At 57.9% G+C, this 23,055-nt stretch overlaps 2 protein-coding genes across 2 annotated transcripts in view; both read right to left on the bottom strand.

Moving 5' to 3' along the window:
- ZNF778 (zinc finger protein 778) overlaps nt 1-359 on the bottom strand; it is a 9,981-nt gene extending 9,622 nt beyond the window's left edge. Inside the window, exon 1 of the mRNA XM_023507529.1 lies at nt 322-359. The gene's annotated coding sequence lies outside the window, so the exon portion shown is untranslated. The remainder of the gene's footprint in view (nt 1-321) is intronic.
- A 6,447-nt stretch (nt 360-6,806) lies between these two features.
- CDH15 (cadherin 15) overlaps nt 6,807-23,055 on the bottom strand; it is a 17,597-nt gene continuing 1,348 nt past the window's right edge. The window contains exons 2-14 of the mRNA XM_003800830.3: nt 16,743-16,901; nt 16,203-16,358; nt 15,108-15,252; nt 12,955-13,115; nt 12,118-12,246; nt 11,691-11,876; nt 9,945-10,198; nt 9,243-9,385; nt 8,874-9,113; nt 8,418-8,657; nt 8,071-8,207; nt 7,783-7,947; nt 6,807-7,058 (exon numbers count right to left, since the gene is read on the bottom strand). Of these exons, the coding sequence (XP_003800878.2) occupies nt 6,846-7,058; nt 7,783-7,947; nt 8,071-8,207; nt 8,418-8,657; nt 8,874-9,113; nt 9,243-9,385; nt 9,945-10,198; nt 11,691-11,876; nt 12,118-12,246; nt 12,955-13,115; nt 15,108-15,252; nt 16,203-16,358; nt 16,743-16,901 (2,328 nt within the window). The 3' untranslated portion in view covers nt 6,807-6,845. The remainder of the gene's footprint in view (nt 7,059-7,782; nt 7,948-8,070; nt 8,208-8,417; nt 8,658-8,873; nt 9,114-9,242; nt 9,386-9,944; nt 10,199-11,690; nt 11,877-12,117; nt 12,247-12,954; nt 13,116-15,107; nt 15,253-16,202; nt 16,359-16,742; nt 16,902-23,055) is intronic.

Raw genomic sequence — 23,055 nt, 5'->3', positions numbered from 1 at the left:
AACTCAAAAGGTTTATCTTGGATAGGGAAACACGCACAACCTAAAAATAAGTTAATCTACTGTCAACTATATATTTTCATCGGACTCGGATTTTTCTAAAGAAAAGCATTAGAACAGCCTCTCGTAGAAGCCAGGCGAAGTCCTGCGTCCACAGGCTTGTCCGCGCTCCCGCGCACGGGCCCTCCCAGCCACCTGCGACCGGGTGCGCTCCTACCCGAATACAGGGTCCAAAATGAACCACAACGCCGCAGAAGAGGAGGCCGAATCATCCGCGGAAATCTCCGGCAGAAGGAAGTTGGGGTCCTCCCGGCCTCCACTCACCCCTGCGGCGACTCGTCCTTCCGGAATGGCTCGGGGCCGCAGCCCGGAGGCGGTCAGGCGCAGAGCGGACCGACCTCGCACCGGCCCCGCCGCGGAACCCCGCCCCCCGGCCCCCGAGAGCCTCCGGGAAGCGTTTGGCTGTAGGACAGCGGACCCTGCAACGAACTGACGTCACTTCCACTTCCAGCCCCGGTCTGGGAGGTCTGGGAGGGAGGTGCCCCAGGCAACCGTGGCGGAGCTGGCGGTGGGAGCCGCTGGCCGCGTATTACATGCGGGGCTCCCCGTCGTACCCCTTGGCAGTGCCCGAAGCCGGCCTTAGTCTAACAGCGATTCCTTTGCATTTTTAGTATAACGACTTGTGTAAATCTCCATCCCTTTTTTTCTAATGTGTTTCTGTTATTTTTGCAATCTTACACGCTCCAGGATCCCTATGGCACTCTCCCAAGTGGCACTGACACCGGGCATTTTCCCCAGCTAGTCAGAAATGTGGCACAGTGCAGTAAAAATGATGAAAGTTGCGTGGTCAGACACGGGTGCCGAGGACCCTGCGGAAGAGCAGCTTACAGGTGACCGGGAAGTCTCGGCCAGCTGCGGACCCGCGAGTGCCAGAAGCCCTTTGGTTACAGAGAGGCAGGGAGCGGACAGGGAGCCCAGGAACCTGTGGGAATTTCGTTCCTAAATGTGGTGTTTCATATCAGTGGAGCAAATGTGCAGTTTATAATGAGCAGTGCTAAGACAACTGGTTAGCCATTGGGAAATTATGAAATTAAATCTAGACCTCACTCCATATACAAGAATAAACTCCAGATGGCACAGAGATCAAAATGCGGGGGGCAAACTGAAACAAAACAGTATACACAGATATACGGGGTTAAAGTGATTTCGCGGCTGATTCAGAAAAAAGATGTGAGCACAAGGTGGCAGTAGAGCCCAAGCTTCATTTAGGTGACCTGTGACAGGTTGGGGTTGGGGGCGAGTCCCGCAGGGTGGGGACATCTACAGGCTGGAATTGGGGCCCACTGCTAAGAAAAGGTGTAGGAGGCGAAGACAGGTCCCAGGGAAGAAGGGTATCAGAGGGGATTTATGTGACAAGGTGACACAGCCTCCCAGGGAATCTCCTGGTCAGTAAGATTCCACTTTTAGGAGGTTCCTAGGCATTCATAGACGGAAAGTAGATTAGAGGTTACTGGCGGGTGTGTGTGTGTGAGTGTGAGAGGGACAGTGTGGAGTGGGGAATTATTGCTTAATGGATAGAGAATCTCTGTTTGGAATGATGAACAATTTGGAAAAAGACAATGGGGATGGGCGGCGCCTGTGGCTCAAAGGAGTAGGGCATCGGCCCCATATGCCAAAGGTGGCGGGTTCAAACCCAGCCTTGGCCTCCCCCCCCAAAAAAAAATAGACAATGGGGATGGGTACACAACACTGTGAATGTATTTAATGCCACTGAATTTTTTGCTTAAAAATGATTAAATGATAAATTTCATGCAATACATATTTTGGCATCATTTTAAAATTCTAAATTTAAATCCAAAATTACTCTAAAAGAAAAGAAAGAAGCAAATCGTTTCTCAGAGATTTCAACACAGAATCACCACATGACCCAACAATTTTACGCTTAGGTATGTGCCCAAAAGAACTGAAAACAGGTACCCAGGCGAATGCTCTCACGAACATGTCCATCGAAGCACCAGTGACAAACAGCTAAGAGTGGAAACAACACAAGTGTCCTTGGGTAAAAGAGCAGATAAACAAATGTGGTCTGTCCATATAATGGAATATCAATCATTCATAAAAAGGAGGGTAGTACTGCTACCTGCTGCAACTCGGATAAAACCCTGACAACACGAAAGGAAGTAAAGGAAGGCAGACACAGAAGGCCACCGTGGTTTACAATTCCACTTAATGAAATGTCCAGAATAGGCCAACCCATAGAGACAGAAAGCAGATTACTGTTGCCCAGGGCTGCAGGGAGTGAACACAGAGTAACTGCTTTATGTGTATGGCGTTCTTCTCTGGTGAGGGAGCTATTTCAGAACTTTTTTTTTTTCTTTCCTCTACTTCCTTCCATTTGATGGATAGTTTGGTACCATGCAATGCTATGTTGGTAGCATACATTGTGAATGTCCTCAGCTGTACAACATAAAATGTTTAGTGTTATGTGACTTTCACATCAGTAACTTCTTTTTTTTTGAGACAGAGTATCACTATGTTACCCTAGGTACAATGTGACACAGCTCACAGTAACCTCAAACTCTTGGGCTTAAGTGATTCTCTTGCCTCAGCCTCCCAAGTAACTGGGACTACAGGTGCCTGCCTCAATGCCCGGCTATTTTTGTTGTTGTTGCAGTTGTCATTGTTTAGCTGGCCTGGGCTGGGTTTGCACCCTCTGGCCTCAGTGTATGTGGCTGGCACCAAGCCCAAATCAATAACATTTTTAAAGGAGCTAATACTGTTTGTTTGTTTTTGAGACAGAGCCTCAAGCTGTCACCCTGTGTAGAGTGCTGTGGCATTACAGCTCATAGCAACCTCCAACTCCTGTGCTCAAGCGATTCTCCCGCCTTCTCTTCCCAAGTAGCTGGGATTACAGGCACCTGCCACAACGCCTGGCTGTTTTTTGGTTGCAGCTGTCATTATTGTTTGGTGCGCCTGGGCTGGATTCGAACCTGCCAGCTCCGGTGTATGAGGCTGGCGCCTTAGCCACTTGAGCCACAGGCACCGAGCCTAATGATGTTCTTAAATGGAAAACATTATTAGGAATTTTAATGCAAATAGAGACCATTCACAAAGCAAAAGAAAACCAACTAGTAGTTAGGAAACTTTATGAGTACTGCATAGCATCTAGTACAATTTTCATTTTTTTAATGGAAAGAATACATTATTTGTATTTTTTTACTTACTAAATATCAATTCTCTGCTTGGTTTCCCTGTATATACATAGCTTATAATTTTCCTCTTGCAAAAAAAAAATAAATAAAAGCAAAACAGTGGAGAATAAATGTGACCTTGGCCCAGCAAAGTGGCTCATGCCTGTGATCCCAGCACTTTGGGAGACTGAGAAGGGAGAATCCCCTGAGGCCAGGAGTTTAAGACCTGCCTGAAAAAGAATGAGACCCCGTCTCTACAAAATATTTTAAAATTAGCCTGGCCTGGAAGCGGGCACCTGTAGTCCCAGCTACTCTGAAGGCTGAAGCAGGAGGATCGCTTGAACACAGGAATCTGAGGCTGCAGGGATCTACAATGACATCACTGTACTTCAACCCATGTGACAAAGCGAGACCCTGTCTCAAAACAAACCAGCAAACCACACACGCCCCGCCACCTTACCAGCTGGAGGATGGAGGACTCCGCCGGCGTCACAGGCGTCGTTTCTTCCTGACTGATGTACGAGGGAAAAGCCAGAACGTGATGAGGGAACTTTTAAGTTCACCTCGCAGAACCCTATGGTCACCTGCAAAGTTCTGACACCCAGAGGAAGGCGCCGGGCTCTCCTGCCCAGTCGTCAGGCCCAACCTCAGACCCCTGCAAACCGCCGGGCCTCCCAGACCCAACCACCCCGCGCGCCCTAACGTGGGGCGGCCCCGGCCAGGCCTCAGGGCAGCTCAGGCTCCCGTGGTCGCCAGGCCTCGCGCTCAGGCCCCGGAGCTCTTGCAAGAGCCGACCATGGAGGACACAGCCGGGCCCCACGCGCACGTAAGCGTGCCCAGTACACCCAAGCGTCCCAGGCTCCGCCCTCACCACCACCCCCGTGCAACTGTGCGCTCAGGCCCCGCCCCTCCCGCCCACCTGAGCGCTCCAGGACCAGCCTTCCCCGTGCACCTGTGCGCCCAGGCCCCGCCCCGTACCCCTCCCAGGCTCCCGCCCGGAGCGCTGCTGGTACCAATGCAGCTCTTGGTGCGGGCCCGATGCAACGGAGGCGTCGGCCTGGCCGACGCCGGGGTGGCGCTGGGGCTAACGCTGAGTTCCGAGCGGCTGGTCATCGCGCGGTCCCCCACCCTCTGCGCTGCTCTGCGCCAGTCTGCCGCGCCCGGGGCCCCGCACGCCCCGTGCCCTAGCCTGGTCCTGCGCTACCCTGAGCCGGCGCCCGGCACTCGCCCAACGGAACCGGCCTTGCACACGCCGCTGGCTCTACGACCTGCCCACCACGGACCTGCTACGGAGCCCAGGCACCCAGTGCTCCGCCCTCCCGGCCGACTGGGGGTCTGGGATGGACACTGGGCGTGCGGGCGGGCAGAGCGCTCGAGGTGTCCTGGGGCTGTCGTGCTGCGTGCCCATGTATGGGGCAGCGCTTTCCTCGCGTGGCACAGCAGATGCGCAAGTACAGCGAGTGCCAAACCCGAGGGCTTTCCGGATGTGTAAGGCCCTGACCCTCGCCTGCTGTGCAGTGATCTTCATCCTGGGCTGGCAAGGGGGCGGGGCAGACTGGGAGGAGGAGAGCTCAGGCTGGAGGTGAGGGCAGGTGGGCGTTGGTGAGCAGGGTCTGCAATTCAATCAAGAGCAACCCGTAAGGCTGGGCGCGGTGGCTGACCCCTGTAATCCCAGCACTCTGGGAGGCCCAGGCAGGTGAATTGCTTGAGCTCAAGAGTTGAAGACCAGCCTTACCAAGAGTGAGACCTCCGTCTCAACTAAAAATAGAAAAACTAGCCTGGCATTGTGGCGGATGCCTGTAGTCTCAGCTGCTCTAGAGGCTGAGACAGGAGGATGAGTTGAGCCCAAGGGTCTGAGGTTGCTGTGAGCTGTGATGCCACCACACTCTACCAAGGGTGACAAAATGAGACTGTCTCCAGGAAAAAAAGAGAGAGAGAGAGAGAGCAGCCTGTGGCTTGGGGCTGGGTCTGTGGACTGGGTTCCTGAAGCAAGAGGCTTTGCACCAGGGAGCAATGCAGTCAGTTCAGCTTGAGAAATCTGGGCCTCTCACCTGTGGGGAAGGTTGCCAGGGCCTGCCTGAAGCCTTGAAACCGGCTGGGCTCCCTCCTTCCCCTGCCTCTGTACCTGACACCAGCCCTTCTGTGTGGTGTAGTGAGCAATTAGTGCCCCACCAGCTTTCAGGAGGGATGGGATTTGAGCATAAAGTCTCTGGCATGGTGGAACCCCAAAATGTACATTGGGACTTTGGCAGGGGCCTTGCTCACCCCGTACGTGGCTCACGAGTAATATGGGGGCAGCTCTGAAGAGGCCACCCCTGAGGCTTCTGGGGACTGCTGGGGGTGGGGGAGGCTCTCAGGCTCCCTTGCTGAGGCCCTTCTCAAGTAGGCCGGGGTGCCCTGTTTGGGGTGAGCAGGGCTGTCTGCAGGCCAGACCTCATGCTGGGGGCCCAGTGTGTGGGCCTTGGGCATTCTCAGCTCTCTGGCAGGTCAGGAATTGGTCCTTGTGGCTCCTGACAGAGCAGCCCTCCCGGGAGGCCTTAGCCCAAACCATGTATGTCCACCCCAACATGGAACTGTGCAACCCTCAGCATGGCCTGGCCTTCTCCATGGGGGCTGGCCTCTTCTTGGTGGCCGGCACCCTGCTGCTGCCTGGCCAGGCTGTACATGCGGAGAACTGGCTCCTCCTGCAGGTTGAGTGCCATGATAACCAGACTCTCGCTACTATTCTGGGGGGAGCATGGCAGGAGCTGGGCCAGCAGCCACCATGTGGAGCAAGTACGTGGCTTCCCTATCCCTCCATCCATGCTGGGCACACAGCCATGCAGAGCCACAGTGATGTTCCCACTGCCCCCAAGTGCAGGGAGGAGCACTGCCCTCTGCCATTTCTTTAGGGAGGAATGGGGGGAGCTGTAAGGCACAGCAGAGGACCCCAGCACCTGGTCCATGGGTGACCACAACTGGACAGACCCATCCCCCAGAAGCCACGTGTCAACACAGATGGAGCTGTGGGGCAGCAACAAAGCCTGTCCCTGGGCCAGCTGCAGAGTCCCTGTGCCTCCTCCTTGGCCACAGCCATCAGATGTAGATGATAAAGTCCTCCCTGGTTCTTCCCTCAGGCTGGGGCTGGAGGGGGCCTCAGGTGGTGAGGTCACTAGACCAAGGCCTCCACTGCTCCAACCAAAGGGCTGGGATGGGGGAACCTCAGCCCTGGGTCAGCATGGTGCTCGGTGCAGGCCCACACTGGGAGACAAACATCTTTCCTTCGGATTTACTAGGGGGCTGTTTTCTTTGTACAAAAAGGAGGTCCTTTCTTAGGAGGCAAAGGTGGGAGTAGGGGTATGTGGGCCCAGGGGGAGACCCAGGGAAGCTGTCCCTATGCCAGCAGAAGGGTGGGTCCCCCTGCTGCTCCCTTCACGTCCTGAGTCCTGTGCCCTGGACTCAAGCCCTTCCTGAAGGAGGAGGTCCCCCAGGCCCAGGGATAGGGGCCAAGTGCCCTCAAGCTGCATTATAGAGCCATCTCCACCACCTGGCCCAGGGGGGCGTGTCCAGATGGGCCCCCATGGTCAGATGGTCCACTCCACATCTGGGTGAGGTGCCCCCAGGAGAAAGACCCCATCCTTGGCCCAGTGGACACATCTAGATGCCAAGTCTAGCCCCTCACTCGGACCCCCATGGGTGCCCGTACATGTCTGCCAGCCGGGCAAAGCGGGGACCCCAGTCCCTGAGGTAGTCATAATCCTGGTCCTGGTCACCCAGGCTGGAAAGGATGGAGCTCAGTGTCCCAGCCACAGAACCTTCACCCTCGAAGTCGTAGATGAGAGCTGTGTCATAGGGCGGCACACTGGGGTCACTGTCCGCAGCCTCCAAACCCTGAAAAGAGGTCCCAGAGACCTTAGGAGCCCTGCGGGCAGCCTCTTCACCTGGCCATACACCAGGCCAGGTCAGCCTAAGACACAGGTACAGGAGGGTAGGTCTGAGCAGAGGCCTCGAGGGCTCCTGGTGTTAGGATAGCTGCCAGCCCTTCCCCTGGGGACTCTGTCTCCTCCACAGGACCAGTAGGTCTGCCTTTCAGGGGTCTGGAGTCTGCCTCCATCACCCTCTAGTGTAGGGACACAGACTCCTATCCATGATCTGTCTGCCTCTCCTGGGGCGTGAGTTTGCAGGGGGCCTTCCCTAGCGGAGTGCAGGCAGATCCAGTGAGTGGTGATGGATGTGTCTCTCCCCAGGTGCCCCCACCACAGATTTCCCACCTGTTATTGCAGAGCTGACAAGCCCTGGGAACACCCCAGTGGCCCCTGTGGGGATGGGTGTGCAGAGACTGCTTCTGAGTTTGCTCCCAGGTGCCCCCCAAAGCCCACCCCAGCTAGTGCAGAGCTGTTTCAGTCCATGCCCCCCAAGCCCAGAGGACCCTGTATGTCCTCCGGGGTCCCTCTGGCAAACTCATGTCAGATTCCTGCAGCTCTGAGGCCAGCACCCCAACCTGACCCAAGACACAGAAAGCCTGCAGAAAGGCTCAGCGTGTGCGTGTGCGCCCTGGGTGTACCACGTGTCTATGCTTACGTGTGTGTACACCTGTGTCCACTATAGCACCTACCTCATTGATGAAGTCCTTGATGTTGGCAGGACTGGTAGGCATTGCTCGGGGTGGCTGGGGGGGCATTCGGCTGTGGGGGGTGTCACGGCGCAGTAGTGGCCGTCCCAGGGTGCTCTGGGCAGTCAGCTCTGCGGGGTGGCGCAGCTGGCTTATGTCGTAGGCATCCTGGGCAGGTTAAATGGAGCTGAGCCCTGGGTCGCTGGGAAAGAGGGGAGGGGCTCCCCGCCAGCTTGCCCAGGTGGCCTGGGCTCCTTAGTGAGCCCCTCTGCCAGCACACCCCTTACCCACCTGGTCCTCCTCTCCCCCTCCCTGCTCATCATAGTTGAGGATGTTGTCTCGAAGGTCATCTTGCAGCCCGGGCAGCACCCCCTTGCCCTGAGTCCGCTGCCGGAGCCTCACTCGGAGCGCCACCGGCAAGACCAGCACTGGGGACACAGGAGGGAGGCTGGGGCCTGGCAGGGCCTCCAGAGGGGGTTGGCGGGGCTGTAGGGTAGGGGATGGTCTCAGGGCCTGTGGTAGGGAGCTGAGGGCATGGAGTCCAGGGTGGGGGTCTGTAGAGTCAGAGGATGTGGGCAGGGGAAGAGCTGGGTGTGAGATAGGGTCTGAGGGTGGGGCCAAGGGTACGGAGCACTCACACAGCAGCAGGAGGACACTGCCCAGCATGATGGCCAGGACACCCAGGCTGATGCCTGCGCCCCCTGCCCGCAGTGCGGCAGCCCCTGGCAGGCAGGCGCCATCCTGGCTACAGCGACACACGGTCACGTTCAGCGGCTGCTCACGATGCTGGGGCGGCTGCCCTGAGTCCCGCAGCAGAATACTGAGGTGGTGCAGGCCCTCGGGGACCTGGTGCCGCAGCCTCAGGCGTGCGTGGCTCACTGTTAAGGACACCTGAGGTCAGTTAGGGTCTCCCCAGGCTGGGCCCCCACCTCACCTAGATGGGGTGGGATCACGAAATCCCTGGTCTCAGTTTCCCCATCCATCCACTGGGCGCAATAAGCCCTGCCCCGCCCAGGGTGCAGCCACCGGCACACAGAGGGAGCCGCCGCCCACAGGTCTCTGGCCAGCCCAGTAGGGTGGGGGAGGGAGCCCACCGTTGACAGGGCTGAGGCTCCAGTTCCGGCTGAGCTCTGGGAGCCTGGGGCTCAGCTGGAAGTGGAAAGGGGCCCCGTGGGGGGGCAGGTCCTCATCTGTAGCACCCAGGAGGAGGCCGGTGCCCTGGTGGGGCTCACTGCACAGGCTGTCAAGAAGTGGTGGTGCCAACACAGGGGCATGGTCGTTCACCTCCAGGATCTCCACGGACAGGGTGCCAGTGGCTGTGCAGGGTGGGGAGGCTATGGGCAGAGGGGTTGGTAGATTCAGTGTCCCTGCCCAGGCCCACCCTGCCAGTCTGCTCAGAGGGTGAGGGCCCTGGGGCTCCAACTGGAGAGAGCCCAGAAGCCAAGGCTGGGCTGGCTGCTCACCATCGTCAAGGGCCAGGATGATGGCTCTGTACCATCCGTCCTTGAGGAAGGGTGAGGCGGGGCTGAGCACCCGCTGGGTCTGGATATGGCCGGTGGCTCCATCCACTTGCAGCCAGTCCTCAGGGTCATAGTCCTTGGAGTAGCTGATGAGGGGAGAGGGGTGGGACCCCCAGAAGTGTGGCCTCACAGGCACAGCTGCACACACACTGCACGTGCATCTCACATCTGCACACAACCCTTGTGGCTCTGACGGGAGCCGCAGTCACTGGCACCTTCTGTGAATCTTTGAGGCAAGTCTTCCCCATCACAACTGACAGATGAGGAAACTGAGCCTCAGGGAGGGTAGGTGAGCTGCTGGGGCCCCGTGGTAGCTGGGTGACAGACAAAGGGCCAGATGCATGGCAAAACTGGGACCTTAATAGCCAGCCTCAGGGCCAAAGGCCTGAGGGACATGGCTGGATACTCAGAGGCTGGCAGGAACAGACTGGGCATCTCAGTGTGCCTGGCTGCTCCAACCCACCCTAGGGGCAAGGCCACCCCAACATGTAGGTATGGGTACCCTGAGATCTGTGGATCCACAGGAAAACACAAGAGACAAGCTCCCCTCCACTCTGACCCTAAGCGCCCAGGAGCCAGGGGTGACCCCAGTAGGCGTGGGACCATCAGCTGCCCTCTGCCACACCTGGGCCCCTGGATGCCCACCTGACCCTCTGCAGCTGCTGTGTGTCAGGGTCCTGGGCAGAGAAGGTGGCCACGGAGGTTCCTGGGGGTGCGCCCTCAGCCAGGCTAGTCCGAAGTGGGTTCTCTCGGAACACGGGGGCCTCGTTGATGTCCCGCACGTGTATGTTGACCCGTGCCTGGCCCCTCTTGGCCCTGGGGGCAGCCACCTGCAGTGGGGCCACATTCTGCACCAATACCATGAGCTGGTAGAGCTCTTGGGTCTCGTAGTCCAGGGGCTGCAGGAAGGAGGTGTGGTCACCTGAGGCTCAGGGCTGGTCTCCCAGAGTGGCTCCTGGGGAGCCACTCCTCAGGCCTGTCCTGAGTGCTCTCCTTTCCTACAGTGGTGTGGCACCAGCCCAGCTCACTGCAACCTCAAACTCCTGCCTCAGCCTCTCAGACCGGTGGGATTACAGGTGGGAGCCACCAAGCACAGCCCATCTCTGCCTTTTAATCTTAATAAAAATAATTATGCAGAATAAAAACACACAAATAACAAGTACCCATCACTCAAAATAGATTTGGGGGGGGGTGGAATGTGTCTGTAATCAGGGGTAGCCCCATGGGCTGGATAGAAGCCATCCTGGTGTTGCTCAGAAGGTATTGGGGAGGGTAGCCAGCAGATTTTTTTTTTTTTTTTGAGACAGAGTCTTACTATGCTGCCCTTGGCAGAGTGCCATGGCATTACAGCTCCCAGCAACCTCCAACTCTTGGGCTTGAGCAATTCTCTTGCCTCAGCTCCCAAGTAGCTGGGACTACAGCCCACCACAATGCCCGGCATTTTTTGGTTGTAGTTTTCATTGTTTGGCAGGCCCAGGCTGGATTCAAACTCGCCAGCTCCGGTCTATGTGGCTGGCATCCTAGTCGCTGAGCTACAGGCGCCGAGCCTGTTTTTATTTTTATTTATTTATTTATTTTGAGACAGAGTCTTAAGCTATCACCCTTGATAGGGTGCCATAGCTCACAGCAACCTTAAACTCTTGGGCTTAAGCGATTCTCTTGCCTCAGCCTCCCAAGTAGCTGGGACTATAGGTGCCACACACCTGGCTAATTTTTTGTTGCAGGTGTAGTCGTTTAGCTGGCCTGGGCCAGGTTGGAACCTACTAGCCTTGGTGTATATGGCCGGTGCCCTACCCACTGAGCTATAGGCACCGCCCAGCCAACAGATTTTGAATAAAGGAGATCATTCCAGATAATATGTGTGGGGCTTCATGCACTTAAGTGAAGGCTTAGAAACAAAACTGCGGTTTCTCTGAGGAAAGGAAGAAATTCTGCCCAGGACTGCATGCGTCCTGCCTGGGTTTCCAGCCTACTCTATGGATCTCAGACCTGCTTGCCCAGAGCCCACAATTGCATGAACCAATTTCTTGCAGTAAATCTCTTGATATGTCAATATCCATGTGCATCTGCATGTGTCTGTGTGTGCCTCACCAGCTGCCTTCCTGGTGGCACCAGGCTGCACATGTGTGCAGTCATGCTTTCATGCACACATTACAAAGAGGCAGGTGTTGTAACTGGCAGACTGTATGTGGTGTCCCTCCTACTCTGGCTCTGTAGCCCTGTGGCCCTATGACCAGCATGCCCAGTCCTAGAGCTGGGGCTCCCACCCTCCTAGCCTCTCACACCAGATCAGGACAGACCGTCCCACGGGAAAGAGCCAGTGAGCTCAGGATACAGCTGATGTGGAGGTGGGGAGCATATGGGCAAATGGGCTGGCTGAAAGGCACTCACCTTCACCATGGACAGTACTCCCTCGTTGGTCTTGGGGTCTGTGCGGATAGCAAACTGCCCATCAGGGTCACCTCCCAAGATGATGAACTGGGCCGCCCAGTTGGGGGAGCCTGGCAGGTCCCTATCTTCCACCTCGAGCCGCCCCACAACCACTCCACTGACAGCCTCTGGGGCCTCCATGAGGAACTAGGGGAGCCGGGCATCAGCAATGGGGTTAGAGACAGTGTGGGTGGGGCTTCTCCATGGCCCGCCTGCCTCTCCCAGCCCAACTTCATGGCAGGCTCACCCAAGGCCAGCTCTGGGACCCTCTAAACTGGGCTTATAGCTACTCATGCAAAGCTCCTTCCAGAGCGGGGCACCACCCAACCCTGCCAGGAGCCCAAGGGTATGTGTGGCCCTAATTGGTGCAGGGAGGTAGTGGTGGCACCTCGTCCCTAGTGAACTCTGGGGCGTTGTCATTGATATCGTCCACAGAGATGATGGCCAAGGCAGTGGCGGTGAGGCCATCTCCAGACATGTCTGCCACCTGCACTGTCAGATTGTACACAGCGACCGCCTGTGGACACCAAGACACAGGGTCGGAATGAGTTGCCCAGCTGGGGTGAAAGGCCAGGCCCAGCCAGCCAGCATGGGGCCTGGCTCAGCCCCACAGGAGCAGCCGGTAGTGTCTGAAGGCTGCAGGCGGCTGAGAACCCCACTCCACCAAACACGTGGGGCCCAGTGACGTCACTGTCAACCAGACCCTGCCCCAGCCTACAAGTGGGTGGCATACTGAGTGCCTACTGCATGCATGGGTGAGTGGGGCAACTGAGAGGGGTTCCCAAAGGAGCTGCCTCAAGGTGGGTTTTTGTGGCCTATGGAAGCCTGGCAGCTGGGCAGCAGGGCCTGGGACGTTAGTGACTCCAGGGTGTGAAGGAGAAGCAGGAAGCAGCTGCTAAGAGGCCAGGGCAAGGGGCACTTGGAAAGGTCCCACTCCAGGCAGGGAGGCCCCACCCAGGCAGGGACCCTCTGCTTTGTAGGCTGTAGGGCTGGGACTTCCCTGCCAGCAGGACAGAGGATATGCAGAGGACTTGTCCTGGCCAGCAGGGCCCAAGGGCCTCCTTTTCTGACTTGGCCCATGTCCTGAGGGTGGGCCACTTACTGACCCACTGTTTGGTGGGTTCAGCCCCTGGAGTCTTTGCTGAGCCAGGGCCCCTGTTGCATTTTGCAGCCTTTGGTTACTCTGGCTATCTCTCAGCCCAGGTGTCCTGTGCAGCCGCCTCACCTCTCGATCCAGCCCCACTTGCACTGTCCGAATCTCCCCTGTGAGCTCGTCGATGGTGAAGAGCTCGTGGCCGCCCTGCCCCAGGAGAGAGTACCGGAGGGCCGCATTGTCTGTCTCTGGGTCGTCAGCATCCGTGGCCTCCGCCCTGGTCACGAAGGTGCCTAGGGGGACAGGGAGGCATGTCGGCCACTGTTCCTGGGGGTGTCTGTGTGCTGGGGCTCTCTGTGTGCATAGCCTCCCGGTTCTGAGTCAGTGAAGGGCAGGCAGTTCTCGTCTCGCTCACTAGGGCTGCCACACCCCCACACCATCAGTCCACATACATCCCCTCTGCAGCCACAGGTGACCCGTATGGTCTGTGCAAACTTAAATGTCAAGCCCTGTGCCAGGCTCGTGCTGTTGGAGGTGTTCAGCCAGGAGCAGAAGACTTGACTTTCACCTGTTCTGCCCGAGGCAGGGCCCAGCAGAGCCCCAGCCCCAGGAGTCTGACACGTGGAGAATGGCACATAGCCACCTGGTAGGTGCAGCCCTGGGTTGGGGGCACATACAAGGGGAGGGTCCTGCCTTGCCTATCACCCATTTTCCTTCTGATGAGACTGAGGCCTGACCTGCTGTGGTATACGAACATTAGACACAGTGGGGCGGGGACAGTGGTCTTCAGGGTCCTCTGCGGGACAGCTCTGGGCCAGTGGGTCCCTTCGTGTCTGTTCTTGGGGCCTCACCTCACCAGGGACTGAGGGGCAACGTGAGTGCCATGCACATTTTCAATAAACAGAAGTAAACATCAGCCATCGGCCCCGCTGGAGAAGGGTGAAGAGCTAGTGTGGAGACGGGCTGCTAAGCGGGTGACTGTGACACAGTGCTGGAGCTCAGGCCAAAGCTTTCAAGGGCTTCCTTTTTGCAGAGGTGAGATACCAGGCTCCCCACTGTCAGAGAGGGGCTACAGGTGTGGGCAGGGGAGGACCCTATGGAGTGGGCTTGGATGTGGGAATGCCCAAGAACAGATGTGTTGTGAGGAAGGCAGACATGTGAACATGTCAGACTGAGTCCACACACATGCATACAACACACAAGGCATGCACACGTACACACCCACACACACAACGCATGCACACACACATGCACATAAGGACATGCACATGCATACACATGAGGCATGCACACATACACACACATACAAGGGATGCACACACACACATGTACACTGCACACACATCAAAGTTCAGGGGTGCACATGTGCACACATATATGTGGAGGTACATGCTGCCATGTACACACACACATGCACATATAACAGGCTTTTTCACACATACACGCATGTCCACACACAGATGTCAGCACACTCTCAACTGTGTCTGCAAAAAGGTCCAGACAGTGAGAATGACAGCCAGCCGGTGGGGAGAGGTGGCTCTAGCCCACACAGCTGTGCATGCGTGGGCTGCCCATGGACTCACACTGGGGAGAAGGGAAGTCCCACTGTGTAGCAAGGGGAAGAGGAAGATGAATTCGAAAAGTGCCTTTTTGTAACCATTGGAATAATAACCACTAATAATAATCAGAAGCATCAGTGGAGCCTAAAACAGGACAAGGTTTTGGGCCCTAACAGGGTATTTGAACAGTCTGAGATCACCCTCCACAAGACACGGGAGCCTGCAGACAACACCTGGCCAGGTGAGGCACCTGGCACTCCCGTCTCTGGCTGTCACATGCTGAGGAGGACATGGCCTCCTTCTGTGAATTCCCAGCCAGAGAAGAGACCCCCGAGCTCACTGGACAAGGGAGATTTGATCTAATTCTCAAAGCCTGCATGTGGGGCAGCCAACAGGTTCCCACAGGCCTCCACCAAAGCCGAGTGGAGGGGCCCCTTGGTGCCCTGGCTCCTGCCCATCTCTGGATACCCCCCAGCAGGAGGGAGAGGTCATTTGCTTTGGAGGCAGGGGCAGGACCCCTAAAAAACCCTACCCTGAGGTTGAGATTTTTGGATTTGAAATTTATATTGAAATGGGAAGGGGCCTGGGTTGGCCTCTGCTTGGAGACTCTATTTACCTATTTTCACTCCTTGACAGGCCTCTGGAACTTCTGCTTAAGGCAAATCCTGGGCTTCCAATGCCCAGAGACCCTCACTGAAGCCTGACTAGATGCCGGCTCCTCCTCACCTGGCACTGTGCCCTCCAGCACCCGGCCAGTGAACACCTCCTGCTGGAAGGCTGGCCGGTTGTCATTCTGGTCCACAACCACGATCTCCAGGTCTGTGGGGTCCTCCAGGGTGGATCCCCCCAGGTCCAGGGCAAAGGCTCTCAGCTGTCAAACAGAGCAAGGGTTGTATTGTAGCCCCTAAATTTTGGTGGCTACCATGAGGGCCATGAAAAAGGCCAGCAAATGCTGACTTGAGTCCAGCTGGAAATGTCACCTGAACAGATGAGAGACAGCAGGGGGAGTTGCTTTCTCTGAGCAGACAGGGTGACCTCCACACTTCCCCTCTGACCCTGGCTGCCAGGAAGCTCACTGCTGTGCTCCCTGTGCAGGCAAAATAATGCTGTCACCAGGGATCCTGGTGCCCCTGGTTTCTCTGTATGGTTTTGGCTGCTCTTCAAGTTTAAGTCTAATCTCCCATGCACAGTATGAGCAAAATATAACGTCCAGGTAAAAAATACTCTCTACTCTACTGACTTTCCATGTTGGGGAACCAAGAATTGGTTCTCTAAGTCTGAAGGAAGACTGGGACCATGCAAGGGGACACTGTGCCTTGTGAAAAGACAAAGGCGGGACACCTCAGGTCAGGCACAAGATGGCTTTTTGGAGAGTCCAGGCTGGAGGTGGCAGGTGGCTCCAGGGGGAACTTGGAGAGGTTGTGCTCTGGGGAGCCCACCTCGCCCACCTCTCCCACCTTGAGCAGCAGCTGCTGCTGGGACCAGTACTGCTTTGGGGCACTGTGACACCCACCCCATCACACAGAACCAGGGGCATGGATAGCTGGGTGTGGCTAAATGGAGACAGGGGTGGCTGAAGCCAGCCTCCCACCCTGTTGCAGATACCCCACCTCCACCTGGCCTCTATCTGCCCATCTGCTAAAGGGGACTGGGACCCCAAACAGCTGGGTCCCCCCCATCTCTGGCACCACTCCCCATGAGAGCTGCCCAGATCTTGCAGGAGAAAGTGGTTTGGCCTGAAGGACACCACATTGGGGGCAAAAGCCCAGGGGGAGGAGGGGCCTCAGCTTCTCCCCAGACCCCCACTGGGCAGGCCCCCACCCTGAAGCGGTCCGTCTTCTCACGGTCCAGTGTGGCGTTGAGAAACACCTTCCCCGTGAACTTGTCGATGGAGAAGACACCCCGAGGTTCCTCGTCCACGCCAGGTCCCTGGATGCTGTAGATGACACTGCCCACCTGCTGCTTGTCAGACTTGATCTGTGGCAGGAGATGGGGTTGGCGGAGGTGCTCGGGGTGGAGGGATCAGCCCTTCCCCAGCTGGCAGCACTGAGGGTCTGAGGTCTGCAGGAGGGCCCCCCTGGGGGGCCACGCTGGGGTGGGCAGTTCAGCTTGGGGCTCAAGGGTGTCCCTGCCGCCTAAGCCCTATTGCAGGCTCAATCTGCCAACACCTGCTCAGTGTCTGAAGAATAAAACTGAAGGAAAAAGTCACCACCACAGGGCTTCCAGCTCAGAGGGCACATAGCGTGTGCATAGCCAGACGAGAAACCTGGGCTCTGGCCCTGACAGCAGGTGGGACTCCCCCCAACTCCCAGGAGACCACCTAGGAACAGGGCCCCCGGTGACCCAGCCTTGTCCCCTCACCTGTACCAGGGGGTAGGGGAGGCTCTTGTGGTTCTCAGACACGCTGATTGGGGGTATGACCCAGGCTCTCCGCACACGGCCTCGCATCTGTGCCCGGCGCCAGGGGTCCAGGGTGCTGAGCCTCCTTGGCTCGGGGCTGCCCAAAGATAGGCTGAAGCTCTGTAACAGAGAGGCACAGTCACATGTGGCCTTCCTGAGCCCTGCTTGCAGCCTACTCCAGGACCTCCTGAGGGCAAAGCTATTGCCCTGAACCATGGGTCAGCAACACATGGATCACCAGGCTACATCAGGGTGTGGGCGCCTGTCTCTGCTAGAGCCCTGAGCTAGAGCCCCGAAGCCCCCACGTAGCTGCCCCACTAGTACCTTCTACTATTACCCAAAACCTCAGGTCCCATGGCCCATGGTAGGCTGTCACAAGATGAGTGTTGGCTGGGGGTGGCCTAAGGCTTCTGTGCCCTCTGCCTTCCCTGAGGTACCAGGTGGGGGAGTCAGGGAGCACTGGGGGTGGCTCTGCCTCAGAGCTGGGAGAGGAGGCGGCAGCGCCAAGTAATGAATCAGGGCAGCAGTTTTGGACACAGTGTGCCGGGTAGGCAGGCCCCTGGACTGGGGAGTGAGGTGGGGGTCTGCACAGTGGGCAGAAAGTGGGTGCTGGGGGCTCCCTCCCATGGCTCTGTCAGAGGTGGCAGCTCCTGTCTGGTAGTGGGGTCAGGGGCTTTTCCCAACCTGGCCTTTTGAGGTTTGGGCAAGGTTGGCCCAGCCTGCTTTTGTTTGCGAGGCCCAGAGAGGGGAAGGGTTGCCAGAGGGCTCCTGCCTGGGGGCCACAGCCTCATCCCAGGCACCCAGGACAGCTCAACCACAGCCAGCCAAGCCGCCCCTGGAGGGTGTGGGGTCCTGATTCCAGATGCCTGCAGGAACCAGGGGGTGGCCAGATGACCTCTGAGCAAGATGATTTACAGCTGGGGGCTGGACCCTCGGGCCATTCATCCACAGGTGTTCCTTGTGGAAGAAGAGCCCGAGCCTTCAGCATGTAGTCATTTGTTAATTACTCCCCTCACCTGTGTTGTATGGTCTCAATAAAGGGCTAGTGTGGAGGTTGCTCAGGGCTACCCTGCAAAGAAGGGCTAGCCTGCCTCCTACAAGCTTGTACTTCTAATCTGCTTCACGCCTGGTTCCTTCCTGCGGTGATCCAGACCAGGGCCACAGGGGCCCAAGGGGTTGCGACAGGTGGTGCCCACTTTAGGGCCAGTCCCTTGCAGCCTCCAGGTCTCCCATCTGTCCAAGACCCCCACTCTTGCATGAGCCCTGGCACAGTGAGAGGGATAGGGTACAGGAGTTACCCACCACAGCCTGGGCCACTCTCCCAGAACTGTGGTACAGCCCTCCCACCCACACTGTAGCTTATGGAACCTGGGGATCCTTGCACACTCGTCTCTCTATCCCAACCTAGGGTCTGGGTGCTGTGAGCCCCCAGTAGTCCCACTGCCCAAAGTGAGGCCAAGCAGAGTACGGGGTGTGAAGGGAAGATGGCCATACACCCCCACTTGGGGGTAGGGACCTTGGACCAGTAAGGAGTGTAAAGGGGAGCACCTCTCAGCCTCCACCCCTCAGATGGGGGACTGAGGCCCAGAGAAGAGATCCACCCAGCAAGTCAAGGGCAGAACCACTGCCAATCCCAAACGAACCTGGATCTCCTGCACCACCCTGGCTCTGACACGCTGTCTCCATACCTGGCCTCCCTCCTCTACACCCCCCACCTTCCCCTCGGTTGGGAGGGACACTTAGAGGTAGCCAGTCCCTTCCAGAAATTAAAATTATGGAGACTTTCAAGACACACCTAAGCCAGGACTACCCGAGCTCAGAAGTCAGCATTTCTTGGTGGGCTGTGCTGTTGTTCCTGAAAGGCCTCCAAGCCCAAAGCCTTGTGCTGACCCCACTGCCAGGCACAGACGCCAGGGGCACATCACAGGAGAGGCATCCTGGCCAATGCCCGGCACAGTTCTTGGGGTGCACAGAGCCTGCTGGGCAGTTTGCTGCAGTGTGACTCCCTACATGGCAGCTATTCTGCCCTGCCAAGGAGCCCCCACAAGTCCCCAGGCTCTCAGTCCTCCTGCTAGGTGAACTTCCCTGCCCCCAAAGTTTCCACTGTGTCCACTGGCATGTTCCTGGTGCTGGAATGTTCTAGAGTGCACTGCTCAAGACCCACAAACCACACAGGGCCACTGGGCCCTGGAAATGTGCCTGGCAAAACTGAGGACCTAACTTCTCCATTTCACATCTCTCTAGTTGGTGTGAGTCCCTGTGTGGCTAGTGACAGCCTCGGGGGACAGACCTCTGAAGCCTAGTGCTCATCTGGCCACTTGCCCTCCCCCACCCCTACCTACAGGGTGTAGGGGCAGGAGGCCAGAGGGGCCCTCTGTGGGGACACAGCTGGGGCACAGGGCTTTTGGATGAAAATGCTGAGTTTGGGGGCAGGCAGTTTCCAGGATCCTGTGGCTGGAGTGGAGTGGCGGTGGCTGCTCAGGGCCTGACACAGACTAGGAGAAGGTCCTTAGGGAGGGAGAGCACAGACACCTGTTGCCTTCACCCAGGCCCTGTCTCTGAGACTACTGCCCCACTTCAGGCTGGGGTGCTGGCCTGGGGAGGGGTGCTCACAGGGTCTCAGGCCCAGGAGGGCAGAGCAGGCCCTGAGCACTAAAGCACCAAGCACTCAGCCACCCTTTCTGTATAGATGGAAGCCTAGTCCCCGAGCTCTGTCCTCGGGCCAGCAGGAGCTCTGGGGTCTGGGGGGGGGGCATCCTGTGTGCCAGCCCCAGGCACCATGAGAACTCTTAGCTCTGGTGCCTCCTCAACCCCACCTGGTGCATTTAGCAGAGGAGGGAATGTGGAGTGGGGTTGGACACACCATCTGGGACATCAGCACCCCCAGATCCCCTCTGCACAAGGTGACATGGGCCCCAGGCAGGAATGGGGGCTGAGAAATAGACCGCAGGATATATTTAGCAGATGAGGGAATATGGACTAGTGGGCAAGGCTAGGCCAGGCCAACGCTACCCCTCCCTGGGGGACCACAGACTTGGGGATCCCTCCGGCTATGGCTCCCTGTCACCTCTACTTCCAGGGCCAACAGCCTCACCCCCTCTGGGCTGCCTGGTACCTCTGGCTTCTACCCTGCACCTCTCCTTTTTGGCCAAGAGTGAAGGGCAGGGAAGGGCTGGGACATGGGCTGGTGGCCTCAGGAGGAAACAGTAGTGACTGGTGAGGTGAGGGAGAGGCCAGCATAGCCAGCAGGCCTGTCAGGCTTACACCTTTCTGCTTCTGTCCTCCACTGCTGGCTCCTTACACCTGTGGATGTCCAAGATCCAGGGCCCATTGACGTGGTGCCCCCCCACCCCGAAATAGGGTTTCAGGACTTAGTCAGGTTCTCACTGTACCCTGTCCCCAGGCCCACACACAGCAGGTCTGCATGCATGAGTCTGGCACAGTGACAAGAGCTGGTGACTTGAAACTAGAACTGGCCTCCCTTGGTGGCTCTCGGCCCCTGGCCAGCAGGGAGGGCCTAGAGCCTGGGTGTGCAGAGCCATTGACGCTTTTATAGATAGTGACAGGGAGAGGAAAGAGCGGGGACCCCAGGCCCTCATGCCCTCAGGCCTGTACCCTACCAGTGACAGATGGCAGCACTGGACTCTGAGCCAGCAGAGTACGAGGCCTTTCAGGCCAGGGAAGTTCCCGGCCAAGTGGAAACCTGCCTGCCCCACACGGGGCCTGCAGCAAAGGGTCTGCTTCCAGCACACAGGCTGCGACCAGGCTGTGCTGGGCCTGGGCATGGGCCTACCTCTCTCTCTCTGCCCCCAGGGACCCCTGATAGCCCCTGGGAACATTGCCTCACAGCTCCAAAAAGAGGTTTGGCGAGGCTGAGCCAAGCTTTGCACAGGGTCTGCCCCCCTGAGCCAGGTCTTGAACCAGGCTCTGAACCACCCAGCTCAGAAGGAAACCAGAAACCCAGAGACACACAGAGCCACCCCTGCCCCAGGTTATGCCTGGGTAGCAGGCGGGGGACCTCATGCTCTGTGAACCCCATGTGGTTGAGGGAAAACAGGCCACCCCCACGGGGCAGAAGCTTCTACCATCTCTCTTGTCCCCTCTGCCAGTTGTCTGGCAGGCTGCCCACTTGATTGGCCCTAGGCCGGCATGGTCAAGGCGGGCCCTGGGAGTCTTGGGTCCCTGGCCTGTCCACAGCCCAAGTTCACGGGGCCAGCAAAAGCCACAGAGCCTTGGCAGGGCCCCTTTTCCCAGATCAGAGGCTGCAGTGGGTGTGGGGAAGCTGGGCAAGCAGGCCACAGCTGACCTCCGGAGCTCAGGGGCACTTGTGGGGCTGGCTCTGTCTTCCCAGCCCTCCTCTTTCCCAGAAGACGTGGCATTGGGAGCAAAGGCCTGGGAACCATCTTGGGGAGACTGGGACACGTGGTGCCAGGGGCAATGCCCCATTGGCAGGGCAGACCCCCCACACTGAGCTGTAGCCCAAGAGCACCTGGAGGGTCGACTTCTGGACATGCACCCTGGCACACCCATCCACTCTTCTCTGTCCTTCCAAGCCAAGCCAGACCACGGATCCAGTTCCCCAAAGTGGATGTCCAAGGAAACCTCCAAGCTCATCCTTGACCCCACCCTTGACCACGAACTCTGAGAACTGTCTGGAAGCCCAGCTCCCGGGACTGAACACCCTTCGGTGGAATCTGCTCCCAGCCCCGGCACCAGCCCCAAAGACATGCTGAGTGGTGAAGATCTGTACCCTGTACCCTTCACAGCCACACCCACTTTGCTAGTGAGAGGCCAGGTCCTGAGCCTGGGCACAGGTGTGGTCTCCAGGGCAGTGGGATGGACATTGAGGAGACCAGGTCTTCCATTTTGGCACAGAGGTCACACTGCCTTGCCGCAGCATGAACAGAGCTAGAGGCTACTCTGGGGCTCCAATGACCTGCTGTCAAAGCAGGTGGCAGAGCTTGGCTGCACACTGACTGACCTGCTCCTTGCTCACAGCGTACCCTGCCTGCCTAGAGGGGAGTGAGGGCTTCCCATCCTGCAGGAACCTCACAGCATCGTCAAGCTTGGGGAAGGGGTCTAGGCTGGCCTCACAATAGCCCTCTGCCCATTTTCAGGGAAAAGACATTTCAAGATTCTGGGAACATGCCTGGTGGGAGCATGGGTGGGGCTTGCTTGGGAGGGGGTAAGAAGTCCCTGGCCTGGACACCCACAGCCTCCTGTGGCCTCCCCTAGGCTGGAATCTGGCCTTTCCTGGATGGCACGTCAGGAATGGCCCCAGCTGTCGGCCCCACCTTCTCCAGCTGCTGTGGGCTTGGGGGGAGGAGGGGAGGGATGGGGCAGCTGTGCCCTCCTGTCACTGCCCTGCCCTCGCTGACATGCTTGGGACTGCAGTGAGGAGTGGCAGGGACTGCATGTGCATGAGGTCCCTGTCCAGGCCCCGGTGGTCCTGGCCTGCCTTCTTCCCAGAGACAATGTAGCTCCCCAAAGCCCACACAGAGACAGGGTGCCTTCCCAGCAGACCCAGACCAGGGGACCACTGAATCATCCATGCTTCCCCATCTTCCAGCTGGGGTAGGGTCTCAGGGGTAGAACCAGCAGCTAGGAGTAGGGTGCGGAGAGGGGCTGTCATGAGTCCATTCTGAAGACACAGCCCACACCCTCTCCCCATGTTCTGGGGCCAAGTGGGCACGGATGTTAGAGGTGAGCCGGGCAGGAAAGGCCGTAGCCTCATCTGAGGCCCTGGTGCAAGCCGCAGATGAGTCCAGAGCTCCTGCCTGGGGCCCACCTGTGACAGCCCTGCTGGGCCTGGCTGGCTGGGGGCTCTCAGAAGTGAGGAAGGAGTGTCAGGAGACAGTCACAGGCCCATGTACATGGACAGAGAACAAAAGTATGAAAGCCCAACTGGGTCAGGGAAAGGCAAGGTCCTGTATTTTGGTGGTCAGAGCTAATTTGAGGGCTGTGACAGTGTAGGGCACTCAGGGCAGAACGCTGGTGAGTCCAGGCCCCCGACTGGCTGGTGGCCACCTCATTTGACTCTGCTGCCTCCAGTTGGGGAGGAGGCAGGTTCTGCCACAGCCCTGGGGTAGGAAGTGGTTGAAGAAGAGCCCTCTGGGAAGAAGAGAAGCCAGGATGGTTCTGGCCCTCTCTCCTCCACAGTAGAGCCTACCTGGGGCCTGTAACAGGCAGACACCCCCAAACCCAGGAGCAGGGTCTCCAGAAAGGTTCCTGCAATGCCAGCCTCTGATGTTCTGGGAAGTGCTGGGAAGAAATC

This window comes from Otolemur garnettii, unplaced genomic scaffold (genome assembly GCF_000181295.1).
Source record: "Otolemur garnettii isolate 467f Iridium unplaced genomic scaffold, OtoGar3 scaffold00185, whole genome shotgun sequence".
NCBI lineage: Eukaryota > Metazoa > Chordata > Mammalia > Primates > Galagidae > Otolemur > Otolemur garnettii.
The sequence above is the reverse complement of the archived record's forward strand: the minus strand, read 5'-3'. Positions and strand labels throughout refer to the sequence as shown.